General features: G+C 30.8%; 1 protein-coding gene across 5 annotated transcripts in view; it reads right to left on the bottom strand.

Annotated features, from left to right (window-relative positions):
* Positions 1-20,499, bottom strand: part of Drip (aquaporin homolog protein drip) — a 77,900-nt gene that overhangs the window by 46,334 nt on the left and 11,067 nt on the right. Inside the window, exon 1 of one of the 5 annotated variants that reach the window (XM_068772212.1) lies at positions 2,187-2,429. The exons of the other annotated variants lie outside the window; for them this stretch is intronic. Coding sequence (XP_068628313.1) covers positions 2,187-2,223 — 37 coding nt within the window. The 5' untranslated portion in view covers positions 2,224-2,429. Of the gene's footprint in view, positions 1-2,186; positions 2,430-20,499 lie in introns of those variants that run through there. 5 annotated transcript variants of the gene reach the window in all.

Below are 20,499 nucleotides of genomic sequence, written 5' to 3'. Positions count from 1 at the left end.
CGGTTCTGAAAAAAACCAGTGTCAGATGAAAAAAATAACAAGGTTTTTTTTTTGCGTTCATAAAACACTATATAATAAAGAAATAATAAAAGTGGAAAAAAGTTGTTTCCTTACAAAACAATATCTAAATACATTATTCAGTTGTTATGAAAGATTGTTACAACAACAAAATGTTTCAGTGGGATATTGAAAAACTTTGAAACGATTTTTTGTAAATATTATAGGTCTCACGGTACGACATAATATCAAACGTTCGATGTCAAACATTTGAATTCCCAAGATGATATTTTGTTTCACGTAGACTATGAATGTAAACAGACTTCTTTACGGACGCTTGTTATGAGAGATCAATATACAGCATTGAATGTTACGCGCATTCTTCTATTCTAATGTATAGAATATTATACAAATTGCATTACAATGTATTAACATATTAAAGTACTATACAATTTTTTTTTAATTTAAATAACATTATTAACATGATTAGTTCCAATTTTTCGTCTTTTAACCCATTCATTGTTTGTTTTATTTTACCGGCCTTTTCTTACGTGTTGTGCAGATAAAACATTGGCTTTTAGGTTAATGATAAATGCCTTCATTTATTGTATCATTTATTTATTGGATTTTAATATATTTTGCACTTAATTTTATTACAGTGAATATATTTCGTGAGATTGTAGAATTAAAGCTAAAAAATTCGAAATAATTATGTGAAGTCTTTACGCTTCCATACACCTGTGCATACATCCACACAAACTCAACATAAATGACATGAAGACATTTCTACAATTCACCAAAAGTAAGCACATAATGCCTTTTTAATCTTATATTGATACTTTTTTACTGTATTATATTATACTGTATTCCCAATAAAATCTTTAATTATTATGTAGTTCAATTGTTTGTTCATTTAAACACGATTCATATTAAGTTGGTAAGACATTTGCTTCTGTAATATAATGAAAACTAGTTCAGATGGCAGGGAATCACAAATTTAAGCAATATTTATATAAATATGGTATATTATTATTATAAAGATCAGTTTACTTTTTTAAATATCGATTATATGTGTTATGCGACGATTCATGTGTCATTTTCTAGATATTCAGTATAATGTTAATGTTCAGATATGTTTCAAAAGTACCCGATAATACGCGTAATGCGTCAGACTAAGTTATCTATGTAAAATACAAAAAAATACAATTTATATACGACTCATCATGGGCTTGTAGGCGCCGCATATTGGCTGTATTATTTAATTGACGAATAAATTATAAAACTAGTTAGTTTCACCGCAACACCGCAACACTTTCCTTCGTGTATCTGTACTTATTAAAACTGTGGGCGAAAACTGCAGAATGTATTTCGAAAAGGTTTTATGCGATCGACGATATTCGTCTATTAAAATTTTCTGACCGCTAAAGTAAGACTGAACTTAAAAAAAATTTGTACGAACATACAATATTTACTAATTGATATATAAAAACACCGCGAAAGTCTGCAATCAAGTTTTTAAATTAAATAAAATAATATAAAGTAACCGCTATGAGTATTTTTTAAAAGCTTTTTCAATAAATTGCTTTAATTCGGAAAGCAGATACCTATTATATAAATTCCTCCTACTTTCTACTTAAAATAAATTACTACCTATAATTTTGATGAAAAGTGCAGACAAATCTAATGTCCCATATTTATTAAGTACAAATTTTTTGAAGGTGCAATCTAATTAATTACATATATATTTTTAGAGCAACATTTGTTACTTTTTGTATTTTGCTGAGGTATTATTATAATATTCGTGATTATTAAACATCGAAGTTTAATTAAGTCATTTTTCTTCAATACTGAATTATTATAGCCAAGAGAATGATCTTGATAGCAAATATTATAGTTATTCTATTTTATAATTTATGTGCATGTAAGTCTGTTTATATTTTTATAAATAATAATACATACAATATATTTTAAGTTTACTTAAAAATACTAATTTTTTCCACACGTTTCCACACGTACAGTATTGTACTAACATACTGGACAGTGAAAGAAATGTCGCAGTGTAATAATTAAGACCTTTGTTCAATACTATTTTTATTTTCTTTATCATTTTATTATTCTTTTTTTTTTGTACTTTATACGTGCATAGATAAATAAATAATAATAAAAAATAGTTTTTATATCTCACTTACTCTTTTGCATCTCATCCATGGCGTAATCCGTTTTCATTTTCGATAACAATCGGATACACTTCTCAGACTAGTCCGATCGTCACAGCGGCGCCTGTTTGATCACCTAATCACGCAGACGGTACGAAAATATTTCCGCGAAAGTTCGATTCGATTATTGAAAAAAATTCCGAAGCCGCGAGATAGTCGTTCCGTTGGTAAACTCCGGCGTGCTGTGTACGTGTGACACCACCTTTCTGTCTCGCAACATACACCTGAATGTGGCGAGATCTCGCTCGTGGGGGATGACAGGTACGAGACGAGAGTGCACCGGACGTTATATTCTTTGCGTGTTATCCACCGCCATATGTTTACAAATTAGCCGCCAATTTGATATTCACTCGGCACTCATATGCGCGGAGTATCGCGCGGAATTCGCTGACTACGTTCTAGCGGAATACTAACAGTTTCTAATCCAATTCAATGTTCTTTATTATATAGTGTTTTAGTCTTTAAAATAAGTAAATGTTACAAGAATTCTAGACATACGTATTTATTTATAACAAGATATTTATTTACTGGAAATGTAATTACTGCTATATAAAACATTTAATATCACAAACTGTTCAAAATAATGGCTTTAAAAATGTACCCGTATAAACTAACAAGTTCGTAATAGTTAACGACTATAATTACGTAACTAAATAATTCTAATTTAAAATTAAAATTAGATATTTGTGTAGAAATTAGTGATGCATGAAGATACGAATTTGTAAAACGCTAATGCCCTAAAAAGATGTAATTATTCGTTAAAGAAATTCGTAATTGCTTGCACATCTGTTCTAATTTAGTGACGGCATATACTGGTGACATAATTACGATGTCATTTATAATAGCGCTCCAATTATTTCATAACAATATTGATTATAAATAGAGGTATTTGTAAACATCTTTACTCCATATACTGTAGTAGGGAATGACACGAATACTTTAACAATTATAATATATTTCTTACAAGAAAGAATTCTAACCGTTTAAAATTTATTGAACTTAAATTTTATGAATAAATTTAAAACTAATTTTGATAAGGTAGGATTAAACTAAACGAGGAGCGTTAAAAAGCATGTGACAGCCCGTATTTATTACTTATACATTTCAATGCATTCGCCATTATTATTCAGGAGTATGACAATCAAGGATTACTTTTTTAAAAACAATGGGAGGTAATTTTATTGAACGACGCTCTTCACACACATCGTGTCGATGTTAACATATTACCATTCGAAGGGAATGTTATTCTTTATTCTTACCGACTTTACCTTCTCCAAACTTAAACATAATACATTGGGTCGCACACCGATGCAATGTACAATGATTTCAGCAGCGCCTTTGATAAAGTGGATCACTCGCATAGATTCTGTGATTCGGTGTTACAGGAAATTTTAATGAGACATTACGAAAATTTATCCGACAAATGCCAAGTAGTAATTAACGATAGATATTTTTGCAAAACAATTTTACATCTCTGGAGTATCCCAAGGATCATATTTAGATCCCTTATTCTTTTTTTTAAGTAAAGTCGTCATAGTTTAACTTATTTAAAATTAAAAACATAAGTAAAGGTATGTTGTGAGAAAAGAACTAATATATAAGCTACTTCCGCTATATAGCAGTAGTCGTGCAATAAAGTGCACCGTACACCGATTAGTGCCAAACACCGAGGCACTAATAGGTGTGGCATTGCTTCTGAGGATGCCCCGTGGAGGGGTGAAACACGTGTTGAGTGATTTAACAGTGGTAGTTGTATAATTCGCAATGTTTGCCGCATGCGCATTTATCAGCGGGCTGGCGGTGCACTTTATTGCACGACTACTGCTACATAGCGGAAGTAACTATCTATATATTAGTCCTTTTCTTACTTAGGATGGACTTCCGCAAAGTAACGCCTCAATCCATTAGATATTAAAGATATATCGAACTATGAAACATCTTCTCGTATCCATCACTATCTAAAGATGAAAATCTGCCACTAATGAGTTTTAACAGTGATAAACTACGATACAGAAACGTGGTCTTTAACTTCTGGCCCACTTTGGCAAACACACATTCGCTCAACAAGAGATAATCATGGAAAAACCTGTGCAATTTCTTTACTAGCATCAAATTTGGAATAGCTCAACGGATTAGCAAGTTGAAGTGACAATGGAAAGGTCAGAAGACATATACTTACCGATCATAATCTAGAGACAAGTAGGCAACCTTTTTACGAATTAAATTAATGGCAAGATTAAGTGTGTCAAGTGTGTATTAATATTTATAACTCGGTGAAACAATAGCATTTTATTTGTTCGAGACTTGACACCTATAAAAAATCGGTAGCGGTCGTGTTTGCCTGATAAGAGAGCCGTGTTCTCGAAACGCCTGAACGTAATGAAGTGTTTACGTCTTACTTTTTAAATAGTTTTATTTACAAACTTGATAACTTTCAAGGTTCTCTTACAATTGTACAGCTGTGGAACACACATGTCTAGATACTGAAAAATACAAATGGAATTATTTTCGAAGTCAAAGCAGTATTTGCTATATATTGGACACAAATGTTCATCTGTGATTTTTAAAGTTATTCTAATATACGTATCGTATGTTTTTATGGAACGCGACAAAGTTCTCGCTTCAAATTTATTGGATTTATTACGTGGATATTTCGCTATGAACAGCTGCTCCAAAAAAAGGGTCTAAACGAGAAATGGATTCATTAGTAACCCAAAGAAAAGTAAGTCACGGGAACTACCAGGCCATACCTCTCCGTTATCGGCTTGGAAAAGCGTGCATACGCTGAGAAAGTAATACTTATACCACCAGGGACCAGGTCGGTATTATTTGTCATGAGCTATTGGTGCTGAAATCAGATAATTGCTGGGGTCTTCAAGTACCACAGTGGAGACCACAGATCGGCAAGCGCAACATAGGGCATCCACCCACTAAGCGGATGACCTTGTTAAAATCCGTTACCGTACCGGCCGTATTAGACATCTATAGAAAAGTCCTATGGTCAGCTATGGACGTCCTATGTCTGATACGAAGCTGAAGATGTTAAAACCAAACGAAACTATTAAGCGGGAACAGCATCGACTTCAATTTATGTCAGGCACTACTCTAAAAACAAGAATAATTTGTGCAATGGTATATATAAAAAATGATTCTACTGTACATTTATATACTATACATTTTGTTGGCACCCACTAAAAATTACATGGATATGCTCAAATCGGAAGAAATGAAGTAATGAATATATAAATAAGGAAGTGTGGAATACATGCCATATTCCCTAAACATTGCGCTGATTAATATATGCTCCGTAAAAGGTAGGTTATAGCTAATAATGAACCATACTTTGAATAGTATTAATTTATTTCTACCCAATTAATCTGCTATTGATAAACAGCGAGAACTTAGTTGCGCACCTAATAACATATAACTACACCTGTTCTAATGCATACAGTCATTCGACAATCTACGCACACAAGAATTTTGTTAGAAAACTGGTTATAATAGAAAAAATATGAATATTTCTTAATAGTGCACATAGTAAACATTTGTCAATCAATGATGTGACAAGCGAATGTGAACATTAATATTTTATAAAAAAATATTTCATTTAAACGTAATTTTATTCATAATAATACCAAAAAATCAAGGCATCATCAAATTTATTATAATTGAAAATTATTTCATCGAAATACACCGTAACAGAAATAGACGCCGCGATGTCGCGGACAAAGGGGGCCCCTCGTAAAAGAGAAATACGTGAGTAAATTATAAACCGATTATATAATCTCATACAATGATATCCTATATGTTTTTAAAATAACATCCGGTTGTACTATGTGCGTATAGTCCACTTAAAAGACTACTTAATGACTTGAAACCATTAAGGATATTGCTAAAAAAGTTAGGATTTTACTGTGTACGAAATAACTCGGTTAATGATAATGGTAGGGAATTGGGTGATAGTTATCATAACACAAACCTTTTAGGACTTAACGATAAGCATAGGGCAGCGTGTGGAAATAACTGATAAAGGTTTTCAAATGTTTCATTTTTCATGAAAAAGGTGACAAAAATTTATCTTTTTTTAACAAACGTGCTAGATTTTCAGTTCTGTCATTAACAGCTAACCTAAACCTTCGCCCTCTAAGCTTATGTGGTTAGCCCATTTAGCGCTCTCTTATTTAAAATTTTACTCCAGTTAGATTATCTTACCATGTTAATTAATGAACCTGGTCCAAATGTTTTTAATCAAAGTGAATAGGTTATTTTAAAAAAAATTCAAAACTACTGCTTCTAGCTCGAGATACTGAAACGTGTTCCAAACAAATCATTACCAAAAATAGTTAAAATATATCGAATAATTTCTGATAAAACTACTACATTCTATTAGTATTAATTGCAAAACTCTTACAAATCATTGTCTATCTGTGCTATATATGCTGCTCATGATATTATTATTAACCCGTGTTTCTATAAAAAAGGTTGAGTACCACTGCACTACAATAACAAACTTTCTTTCAGAGGCAACGTGCCGTAATTTGACACACGCTAATTTGACTCGCGATTAACGATAGAAGAGGTGGAATTTCTTTCGCCATTTCTTCATTCAGCGATAACTTTACCCAGAGCGATAATAATATTAGCTTTACACGTTCTCATAGAGATTCATCCCTTTCGGATACCTCCTAATCCCCAGAAACGTAACCCTGAACCGAAGATCTTGCAGGATTTAAAAAGAATTACCGTAAAGATGTTTATACTGAGCGTCTTTATCACTATGTTACCTCAATACTGTTATTTTGTAAATGCTAAGAAACAAAACCATAATCTGTAAAAATATACATATCATTTGAATGTTTATTTATCGTTTTTAGTTCAAGTTCACGGGCCCTTCCGCTCCTTGAACCCAGCTTCAATAAAGCTATAAAAGCGTTAGGGCTAACAGCATTAACATCAACAGAGGAAAAGCAGAGAAAAAAATTAACTTATTTTTTGGACCAAGAATATTCCGGATTCCTCACAATGTTTGCAGCGCTTTTTAATTAATATTTAAAACTGTATAGCGCTTTGTAAATTATATAAATTACATAAAAGATGAGACACCCGGACACCGAACTCGTACCATACCATTATTAGACCTTACCTGTCTATGCAACCACGGTTGTCTTCTTATGTTAGTAGGTCTAAGCTTTAATACTAGTGAAATTGCAGATTTTATAAAACGTTTCAATTGATGTAACTTGAGGAAATTAAAAACAGTGCAAAAGATTTTGACTTTATATAAAATAAATAGGTTGGAAATATTGACGTGTTTATCTGTAGCTACAAAAAAATTAGACAACAAACAATATTTTAAGTTTTCTATTTGATACACTAGGAGAATAATCATAATGTGAAGATAATTATAAAAAATAATAATGATAGCATGAGGTTAACCAAATCTTATTGATGCTAAGACGCTATTTTTCCATTTACCCTCTATAGAAACTTTCCTTTTAAAGATATGAAAAATTACATTAATCGAATGGTTAAAACCCTTTCGGAGTTTATTTACGCTTCGAGTATTATTTAGATAATTGAGATAAATAATTGTAGTTAAGCTATTAATACAAAATAGTGAACTGTTCACCGCCAATTATTGTTTATTTGTCCTGTAGACAAAACACCATGCATCATTCTATTGGTTACATTCACTATCCTTTCTAGGCGTGAAGTCGGTCATTAACCCCGATGGACAATCTCTAATAGAGAGTGTTACTTTCGTTGTTATTGTCATAATAAAACAACGTTCAACGAAATTGCAAGTTTTAATTAAGTTTTTTTTTCAATTTGTTTACACGTAAAAAATATGTTTAAATTACATAAAATTACGCGCTGAGACAAAGTAACAAAAACAGAAACTTGCAATAATAAAAGTATGTAAATATTTAAGAACAAAAGTACGTTTTTGACTTGGGAAAATTCAGACTCTTTCAGATAAGATATTTAACACACCAATTCTAGTTTTACATCGAAAAGCATGAATTTTATGAAATAAATTCTTTTTTAAAAAATAACCTTCGTATTTCCCAAATGGAAAAATGCATATATTGTTTTTTAATCATAATTGAAAATTTAACATCAAATTACCCATTAATAATGTGAGAAACATCATAATTGTAAAGTACAATGGATAATTTCCTGGTTAATTACTTAACAAAGCACTCTATAAGTTCTAAAAAAAAACCACTACAATAACGAATGCACGGGCTGGATATTTTGGCTTGTTTAAATCATAATTAAAAATAATTGATTGATTATATCTAGCCACGTAGGCCGCTAGCTTTAATATTTAATAGTAAGCATGACAATGATAGTATTTTCCCGAAAACAAATATTTCTAGGTCAGCTTATAACAATCCATTGTATTATATATACTCTCATAATGTAAATCCTCAAAGTAAATGTTATTAATGTAGTACATGACGTTTTCAGACAACCACTTTTCTGAATTATATGTAAGTCTCAGTCCTCAATCACTTGCTCAAAATTGCTACATTAATGTAGTAAGAAATTATTATAATAAAATTTAATTTTAAAAAATATCTCGCGTATCCTGGTACATATTTGGATCACAACACAAATTTCTTTATTTAACTAACTTGTAGTTATTATATATTTTCTATTGATTCCAAAATTTTAGGTTAATATATCTATAAACAAGTGCCATCTTGGTTTTGTACTTTTTTAAACCCTTTTGTGTCCTCCCAATACACATTTTTTTTCGATTCTTCATTTTTCCGTTATATTAAGTTCTTTATAAAGTGTGATGACGCATTACATGTTCTATAATTGAATCAAGCTTTTATTCATGATTATATTCTTTAGACGAATGGTAAATTTCCTACATTGGGATATTCCAACTAAAATGCTTTTAATATGAGTAACGCATTTAACACAAACCGTAAGTTCTAGCTATAAGAACACATTCATTATGCCCGGATTTGAAAGTAAAATGGGTATCGATGTTGAAGCCATCGACTCTGCCAGTCTTGACATTGCCGGGGATCGAGGCCGGCTCGTGCGATGTGACAACTTACCCACAACGACTTCGCGCGAATTGTTAACAATTAGTTGTAAATCATGAACGTACACTATCTTTTACGCTGTCTAAATAACAAAACGCCAGTCTCGTGAGTAAATAGAACTGATTTTTTTTAAAACGAACGTCGTAATTTCTTTCGGGATAGTTATGAAAATGAATTGCTGCTCATTAAAATCCACGCAATAACGGCAAATGCAAAGTTATACGAAAAAAGGCTGCCTAGTAAAATAATAATAATTTATGAATAAATATTTATTTTTAAGTCATCGAGCAATTGTTATATTGTGAAATCTAAGCATTGGCAAATTTGAAAAGACCTTCGCAGTTTAAAGTTTAATGTTTTTGAATGTATAATTAAATTATTTCGCTATTTACGAAGAAGCTTGCCAACTGGTGTTACACAGTTTATATTTAGTACAATTGCTAACGACATAGTGAAATGAAATATCCTATATTTTTATATGAAATTAAAAAAATTCACATAAAAAAATGGCTATTACGTTTGTTTGTTAGTATCTAACACAGTTATTGGTGGTACTGTAAATGGTATCATAGACTCAAACCTCTGTTCACAGTTATGATCTAGTCTTCAGATGTATCAAAGAGTGTTAAAGTTTAAGTTATATTCTTCGAAATTATGATTACTATACAATATATTCAACATACTATAATCAGGTTGGACTTTCAATAATACGAAGATTAATGCAGGTTTTTTAAGATGTTCATAAAAGAAAAGTATAAATTTGATACCGTCTACATATTTTCACGGATTACATGAACAAATTGCGTGAGACATCAAATACGCAGCGTAATAAAATTGATTGGTTAATATAAAGAATGTTACTATATAAACCATTTAAAATCTCTATCTTCGTGTAGAATTACTGTACGTTTTCTCTTATAAAAACTTCAGAACATGGAAAGTGTGACGAAAGTTGAAACTACAGATTGAGATTGCTTTAGATCGTGTGGCGGTGTAGATAAATAAATATACTATTATATCAAATTGCAATAACGCTCTGAACATAAAGATTCTCAATTTAAATGAAACAAGCTGGTTACAAGATATGCCTGTTAAAATCTTCGTGGAATTAGTTTAAAATAATGCTGAGCTTATTATTAACTATGTAATCCTTTGTTAAAAATATATATTAAACATATAGATTTGTGAAATATGATAAGAGAATTTCGTGCCTGAATTTCAAACATCTATTTATTTTAGATGAATAAATATCTAATAATCATAAATCGTAAAAGACGTGTACGACTGATGGGTTACAACGTCAAAAAGCTGTCTATCACTCTTGCTCCCATTGTGAAGTTCACAGTCGCTGAACAAGCGATGAAAAGGGCTATGATCGATGTGTCTCTACGACATTTAATAAAGAATAAGGAGATTCGTAAACTACCTACCGATAACCGACATAGCCCAGATGACTTGAAGTGACGACGGGCGGGTCAAATAGCGAGCTGACAAAAGGCGGGCGGCTTCTTACCGGTCCTATTCGCAATCTGTAGAGAGGGCCTATGAACAACAGTGTACGTCTTATTGCTAAAATAATGATATGGAGTAATGAACGATTGGGTAAATTCGAATTGAAATGTAATTTATTTTTGTAATAATAAACAAAGGAATATTTCTATATTACTAAACTATATAAAGGTAAGGAATTTTTTCATGTACAAGTGAATCACATTCTCACGTATACAAATTGATCTTTTTCAGTAGCAAAATACTTGGTCATACATCGTAACAAGCCGGGTAAATAGAAAAAAATTATCGCCGACCGTGACAATGGCAGTGACGGAGACGCTAAACTGCTAAATTAATAGCCGCGCAACAATATAACGAGCAATTGTCTGCTATCTAATAATCTTGATGCAACTTGGTAATCCGTCAAGGTAATAACATGCTGCGATTTTTGTTGAATGCTATTGCTATTTGATAAATAGCTTACTTTATATTTTGTAAATGTTAAGACCTGATCGAATTATTATGAACGAACACCTGGTTGGTGTTCGTTCATAATACTAGGAATGAAAATAGTTACTTTAAAAAATATTTTTAATTACTGAGTGATTAAACTTTATATTAATGTACATATGCAATGCGATCGGAAAAAAACATTAATTATTATTATTTAATTTATAGAACATCAAAAAAGATATAAAATAAAATTAAACGATATTTCGAAAAACGTGACAGTTATTTACTATAAAAATATTTTAATTATATAATGTAATCCTATGCTATTTGTATGTTATTCACTTTTTCTCCTTACTATGAGAGAAATATGAATAGAATATATAATCAAAACTTATTAATAAAAATTATGAAACGCATTTCATAAACACAGTGATATTTCAAATTTTATTACGAGAAAATTCATAACATAATGGTAAAAACTAAAACTAAAAACTATAACTAAAAAAATATTTTAATTTAAATGAAGCTCACGAAATAATTGATTTATAATAACATAAATAAGGTGTCACTTACTCGACCGTGACAATGAACGCAAATGTATCCCTCGCAGCTACTAAATGATCAAATTAAACTAAGAATAAGAATAAACACAGACAGAAACGCGGAAAAAATATAGCAAAATTTGCTTCAATTTACAACTTCCAGAAATGTCTATCACAAATTGACATGTGACATCGCATTAGATGACATGCAATAAAATTATAAATACTTATACGACATCGTATTTTATAATAATGTAATTTGTTTTTTTTTGTTTTTTTTTTTTAACATGAACATGACATTTTATTCCAGTTCATTAATTTTTTAAAACGTAAAAGAGGTTTCATAAATATTAGTAACGTGGACACTATATTATAAATATATTTTGGTAAGGGCTTAAACACCTTTTTTAATTATTTATTCTATATGAAATTGTTTTTTTTATTATTATGTATGTTTTTACATCTGATTCTTAATTTAAATTTTAATCGTTATACGAAAAAGTGGCAGTAAGTTGACTTGAGTTATTACAAACAATTGTTTATGTAGTCACCAGAAAAGCATTTTGCCGGTTTTGACCTAGACGAAAAGTGGTCATCAAAAACGCATTTCGTTTTTTTTTACATTAATCTATCAAAACGAGGAAACATTACGTTTTTTCCAGCTCATTTCATAGTTTTAACATAAGCCTTCACGGTTGTTTGCGGCTGTCCGTATCAAACGCGACATTTCACAGCCTTGAGATACACATACTCATTGCGGTAGCTACATGAGATAAGACGACATGATTTAATGCTGAGACAACTGGAGAAACTTTAAGAAAATCTTACCACCGGCCTTTTGACAAGACGTGTCATTTTCTACGACTTTAAAGATCATTTAACACGATTTTAAATCAGAGAGAGATAGTAATGGATGAATCGTTGAAGTTTGTTTTGTGAACTGCTTGTCTATTATTTATCAATTCTGTAGATAAATAAATACATAAATAACCTTTTAATACTTTAAACGTAAAATATAATCTATTTCTTGTACCCTTATAGTTAACAATTAACCTTTCTTTTTATAAATAGGGGAAAATATTACAGGTAACAGGGTAATGAATATCTTTTGATTTCTCATCTAATTTATAAGTTAGTAAGAATAAGTTTATAAGTGTGTATTAAACAGTGATTTTCTGTTAAAATTACATTAGATGACTTCTAAAAAAAATTTAACAACGTTAAATAGTTTTCATAACAATTCACATCCGCTTATTCTTTTACTGTGGGCCGAATACTAACGGTCATTCTATCGTAGAACAATATTAGTGACAAAGGTATTATGTAAACGGCATACTAATAACATCTTGCTCCATTCGTTTCCTATCCAATTGTTTAAATGTAGTAGAACTAGGTACATACCAGTTGCCTTAAAGGTAGTCTTTATACCAATAAATAAATTTATTATAGTTTTAAGCGGGCCCAACCTAAAATTATAACTAAAAATAAATGTTGGAAAGTTCCTAGTCGCTTTAGGAGCCATGGAGAGAGCTGCCTGGATAAGTAATTAGGGGAAATAAAACCTAGAGCTGTAGGATCGGGTACGAAGATACAGGAAACAGAAAATGTATTAACACGTGTTACAGAAATAAGGAAATAGATTTTCAAATTCAAAGCTGTATCAACAATAATGAAAACGTAAATAAAATATTAAAAAGGATACATATATAATTAAAATAGAAATACATGTATTGTGTGATATATGTTCTATGGAAGACGATGCATGGAAAGTATGTATATTAATGTCATAGAATGACAAAATACGTGAAGGACGAAATAAGGAAAGAATTAGCAGAAATTGAGAAGTTGAAAAATGAGTATGTTAATAAAAAATAAAGTTAAAAAATTATTGGAATTAAGGTCCCCATCCGTTGAAATGATTTAGAAACAAGAAGCCCTAATAACGGGGAAAAAAATAACCTTTCTTCGGTGTTCTGCAGCTATAATGAGGACGACGATGATTCTTGTCACGTATACAAAAATTCTGCTTATTATGTCTAAGGTTCAACGTAAATTTTAAGTCTACGATCAAAATTTGTAAATTAGTAGTATATTGCAACCAAAATTTTGTACATTTTTTTTCCAAACTTGCGGTATGGTGTTTGATTTTTGGAAATGCAACTTTAAATCTTATGTGAAATATAACTTTTTGAATCGTCGATAGCTTGTGTTTACTTAAATGAGGTTATTAAAATTTTATTTAAGCCACTTAAATCTCATATTACTCACGTAAGCAAAGTTACAACGTAGTTATTACAGTGGTTTATAAAAAAACAAGCCAAGACAGAGACCTTCGTGTTTTTCTAGTAATACTATTATTCCAGGTAATTTGATCTAAAGATTGGTAAAAAATTACTATGTCGAAAACGGCTGTCTGTGACATTGTGTCCTACATTGCTTGCGATATATATTTTCTCAGAAGACATGCGAAGTCTTTCAAAATAAACAACTCGTAATGTATACCAACTTATTTTGCGATTAAATAATCATTAACAGTTTTTTAATAAGGTTCAAATTCCTTTGTGTGCCTGTAAGTTCGTCTTTGTATATTTCATTTCTTTTACGCAGATCTGGGCATGCGATTAGACTTGGCACGGAACTGTGGCCATTCTGGTTAGAACTGGCTATGATTCAAAAGGAAAGCCAGCGTACAAAACTAAATTTTAAATAAGCTTCCTTAAAAACAATACTTGGATTATTTTTCCGCGTTAAAATAAATTAGTGGCGTATTATTAAAATTATAAATTTATGTCAATTATAATGGAGGGGTTAACATTTACATTAAAAAGTATTATTTATTTGTAATCGTAAAAATCTTTAAGAATATTTTAAAAGTAATGTCAACAAGAATCAGTTTTTATTTTTTATTTATTTAGAAATGAATTGAGTTTTATCAAAAATAACTAAAGATTGCAATTAACCGTATCGAAGTTAATGCTTAAGTTCCATTAGGAATCTGCTCATACACCGTACAATTCAAGAGGTCAATGGCCCAGTTTTTGTGTTCTGCTCTTCGTCAAATTTAACCTACTGATATAAGGCTTCCGACAAACTGTTTGATTATTTCAATGATCGAATGGATTTATTTTTAAATTAATTTGCGTACAATGTAAAAATCTTACTGTAATTGGTTATAGAAGTAGAAACTTTAAAGGGCTGAATGTATGCGTCATTCAGCAAAAATCTTTTGCAGAAAATATATTAATTTTATTTATTTTTCTATTGTAATGCAACAGGATAATAACTTCTGGCAATAGAAAGTCTGCAGGGACGGATAGTAAACGGTAATTAATTTGAATATTAATTCAAATTTTAAAACGATTTTTCTCTATCTCTTTCTCACTACAATACCATTACGTTTTTTTATAATTTTCGAAACCATTGATTTTTGAATATGGTGTACTATACAATAATGATTGCAAATGAGGTATAAGTTCACCCTTTACAAGCTTTTACACCAATAAGCAGATTTTGATGTGTAGATGTGTAGATCCCTGTAGAGATTTTGATTTGTTCTGTACTGAATCATCACGATAGCTAATTCGAATTTTGTAAACGCTTTACTAAACGCTCTTATTATTATGTTATTACTTATTATCTAAAACCATTGATTTTAGGACTGCGTGTACCATGCATTATTTGATATCAAATATATAATATCCCTTTAATTTTTTTAAAACATTTTACTCTGTACATGCTTTCTTTTATTTGGTTAAACGGCAAAAATAACCTGCCTCTTATTTTTTAATTATATATTGTTTGTTTGATTTCTCAACCTAATCGAAAATGTAATCAAATAGCAAAAAACGTTATACACCGTGATTATTATTTATTCGATGTAATAGTAATGTATTATTTTTTATCTGTATATAATTCACCGATCATATTACATTACCCGTTATTTCTATCGATGCGTATGGAATGATATGCTTAATCGAAATTTGTATTGCCATTGCTACTCAACACGTTCTCTGCCTATTTTGATTCGGAATATAAAAAATACAAGTCGAATTTTAATTTCCAAACTATATTTCCTGTTGGCACGCCTGCATAAAAGTGGGGTCATTTCAGCCCATAAATACCCACTGCAAGGCGTAGTCCTCACCCAAAGATACTTATGTTGGAAAATACCATAATCGCCACGCTTGGCAAGTAGGTTGGCAATCACACTGTGGTATTATGTTACGTAGAGGACACTGCTGTCCATCGTCAAACTTGTTTATGAACAAAATTAAACGAACAAAATTATGAACAAAACGAAACAAAAATTATTTATAAGACTGAATACCGGGAATCGAATCCGCAATCTACGATAGCATGTCTCAGTCCTCTACCGCTGGTCTACCACTGCTCAATCAAATAAATATATGTTTATATTAATATAACATAGTACAAAATTAAATTTATTTACTTATGTAGGCGTAAATGATATCATTATTCTAGCTAAACGTTATTAACCCAATAAAACAAAAAAAAACATTGTTAAACATTTTTTAAATAATAACACAATAAGACATTGAATATCATTTGTATGTCAAATTAATTATAACCAGGATTTTACATTTTTGTTACAGTGATATTATACAAAAAAAAAACAATTATGGACTTTTGCAAGGTTTTTCAGGCAGAGCTATGTTTTTATAACATTTAATTAATACTGGCGTATAGTTTCAACAGGACTGTGCCATGTATCAAAAACGTAAGAAACAATTAATTTGCCTGAAATTAATTGTCAAGATTGATGTACACTATATTTAGCTGTTAATTGTTCGGCCGCCTTATAAGATTTAAAACCGTTTAGAGTATATACAAAGACAATAGATTTCATCCTTGTGCAATTAACGAAATAGACTCGTTAATTTGGAAAGATGTTATGGTTAATTTTTTTTAAAGATTCTAAATCCGTATACGCGTACTCATATCATTTGTCTTAATTGACAAACCTTATGCTTTTTCATTTCTTTTAGATTAGGTCCGTTAGTGGGTCAGTAATCAAAATTGAGATTGCGGGAAATTGCTGAACAATTTTATTTTGATTTATAAATCAAAGTTTTTATTTAAAAATTATGAGCGTTTTTTTAAAGGATGTAGCAAATAAAATGACTTATCACTATTCTTTGTATCTAGGCCGCAATTGACTGAAATTGTTCTCTTGCGTGCGTGGGAGATACTAAGACGTTGTCCCGAAGCTACCTACATCTATTTCTAGTGAAGACACGAGTTAACCAATTCCACTGATTGACCAGAATTGGGGTAGGAAGTGTCTGAACCGAAAATAGCTACCGTGCTAAATTGATGATTGGCATTCTTCAAGTACGCTTTAAAGAATAAATTGACTTCTGTGTTACTCGGCTTCTCTTTGTTCGTTTATATAAATTTGAGAACATAAACGTTATTGACAAAGATAATATTGTTTTGCATTCTTTTAATGACACAATAAATATATTTCGTTATTAAAATATACACTATCTTTACCAAATACATAAAAATATAAATAAGGTGGGACCAGAGTAGTTTAAAATTAAAATAGGATTATATTTTTTGTAAACATTGTAATAAGATTAAAAGTCGGTTATTAAATTTTGTTATGATTTGAATAATACTATAGATTCTATTTGAATTATTTTGATCTATCATGTTTTCCCCTTTTCTAACGTGTTCTTTTCCAGTCTTCTTCGGCCATCAATTTATTTTAGATCTTTTCCCTTTTGGTGCTTGAAGATCCAATTGCACTAATTGGACCTTCAAGCACCATCTTTACTATGTCATTTTTTACCGCATTTGAGGCCTCTATTCCTTCATCCCTATTCCAGCAGGCCCTTACACAAGGAATCTTAGGACAATATGGCTAGCCCATTCCCAGACTTATCACTCTAAAGTCGATATCTATGTCTTTGCCCTTTAAGCTCCCTTTAGTTTATTTATGACTTCTTTATTCCCGCAATCGCAGCGTAAGACGTCTACTCACAAGGTAGACAATTATATGACTTTGTGAAGGTGGTAGGAAGATGCTAGGCCCAAGACACTTCCTACCGATCCTATTGAAAATTTATGAGGAAGGCTTATGTTCAACCTACAGCTGAAATACTGATAGTGGTGGACCTAAATGTTTTAAGGTCAAGGTGTTCTTCAATCAATAACGTAATTGTACAAATCAAGGCTCCTGAGTGAATTCATATCGTAATTCCTGTAAAGAGAGTCTAGCCTAAATACGTTCAGCGCTCTTCACGTTTCAAGCTCGTTGAAGCTGTAAATGACAACATATAAACAACAAAAATACATGTCAAAAAATAACGAAACAATAACGTCTACAAATGCCGGTCATCCGTTGTCATTACAGATACTGAATAGATATCTAAATTGTATCATAAACTTGAATTATTTTCTGAGAATAAATACGAAGGAGGTATTATCGTGTTTCGCTTATCTATAAAATAATAAATATTTTTCTAAAAAACAATGTAATAACAATATCAAATTGGTGTTATTTAAACTTGTTCCTGTCATGGTTATGGTTCCATGATATAACAGATTATACAATAAGTAATGCTCGAAGGTAATGTAATTCGGAGCGCGGGGAAAGGGAGCATTTGCGCATGCACGAACTTTCACACGTCAGATCAGATGTTAGGCCTTTCACCCGAACACTTAGATCTTGGATTAAATCCGCTATCGCCATTCCTATCTAGGCTTCCGTTTTTTAGTGTTACGTTAAAGTGTTACATTGTGGGACTAAAACGATTAAGTTGTTAGAAAAGTGGTGGCCTAGTGTAAAGACCTGTAACTTGCAATTGTAGGTTCGATTCCTGACAGCCTCTTTATTTTATAAATTAAATAATATTGCCGCTACTCACAAACGTAATTATAGATTCTGGCATATTACGAACTTAATTATAACAGACATTTATGTATATTGATGTCTTGTGAATATATCGTATTAATAAGCTTGGAAGCTGAGAAAGAAATTTAGGAAACGGAACATTTTTGAAAAAAATTTTTAGTTTTTAATTTGTATATAGAACATCGGCGAGTAATAATTGATATTATTTCTTTATTACTTAAAGGTCAAATTTTGTTCCATATTTAAATTTCTCTCTTGTTTTTTTAAGTAGCAATATAAAATTATCGTATATCATAGGAAAAAGGATGTGTGTTGATCTAACATGAAACTTGATGAACAGTTTTGACGTGCTTTTATTGACAAGATGCCATTACATGCAGCTGGTGTACATATAATGAGTATAAGTCATTTAAATTTAAGTTTGAAAATAGTTCTTTTAAAAAGATCAGAAATGTATTACGAAACATATTCTTTACAAATGTAAATACGGTCTATTTCGATCCATATAATAGACAGTTAGGAATTTTATATTACATTATAAATCCGGTGATGAGTTGTAAATAGATACGAATGAAACCCGTTTCTTTAGCCGGTCTATTGTAGTTTTCGTATTATTTACGCTAGGTGTTATATAAATTGGACGCATAATGCACGTGTTTATTTAAATTCATTCCAGTCTAGTCTTCAAATTACGTCGCACGGTCAGAGAGTCGTCGCATTAATGACGTCCGTATTTTGATAACGCGCTTGTTATAATAAAGCCCGTTTCACACGAGTGATATAATTTTATTTACACTACAGTGATCAGGTTAATGACCAAATACTGTATCAATGATATCAGCGCGAAAAATGCTTTATTTACTAAATGTAAAGTTCAAATAGCACTCAATTTTAAGAACGTAAAAATTTGGTGAATGCGCTATTTATATTGTTAATTTATAATATAAACAATTGTACAAATTTCTATTGTCAATTCAAAAAAAATACTTATTAATTTATACTATTAATACATAAGTACAAATATTATAGTTCATTCAGCAAATATTTTATACGTGTTAAGCAGCCCTTACGTTCCAGTTTCCAAGTGGTATTCATGCATTACCGTTCAGTTTAAAATATTTTTAACTACTGCAATTTTATAGCTAGTACTAAGAGATGTCTTGTGTGCTAATGGAGGCTCTAATGATTATCACTTCAGCCGTAAAACGTCCAATACAACGTAAACTTCTCTATAAATTTCTAATAAAACTGGTTATATTATATACTGCGCGGCATTAGCGTGCTGAACACTAGCAACCAGTTTCATTAAAAATTTATGGATAACAGCATATATATATATACGAGATACATAAATAAAACAATTATTCACGATAGAGTCTATGCTGACAAACAAACTGATCCATGTTTGAAGAGAACAAAAACTATCGCTGACGTGCTATGTACAACATACCTTAGCGTCGCTTTGTTTTTATTGCTGTTTTCTTGCCCCACATAGGCGAGCACAGAATGCAGATTTATAACTTAACCGTGCGTACTAGAATACGTAATGACTAAATTAAGTATTTATATACAAGATCTCTTAATAAGAGCACTTTTATGGTAATTACTGATGTTTATGACTACTGACAGTTGGTCTTTAAAACGATATAAAAGAGCAATAATAAATAATTAAGTTATTAAAAGGACTATAATATCGTGCATGTAACTTTAAGAAACAAAACATCTACCGAAATTTTTATTGAGTGACGCGATTATTCGCAATTGAAAATTCAATTCAAAAAATATTTTGTTATAAGTTGTAATTTAGAAGACGCCTAAACAGTGCAAGGTTAAAATTGAAAAACGAATACACT

This window comes from Battus philenor, unplaced genomic scaffold (genome assembly GCF_028537555.1).
Source record: "Battus philenor isolate CCGP_79_NKW_IND1 unplaced genomic scaffold, ilBatPhil1.0.hap1 SCAF_5, whole genome shotgun sequence".
Lineage (NCBI taxonomy): Eukaryota > Metazoa > Arthropoda > Insecta > Lepidoptera > Papilionidae > Battus > Battus philenor.
This window is presented reverse-complemented; position numbering and strand designations above follow the sequence as displayed.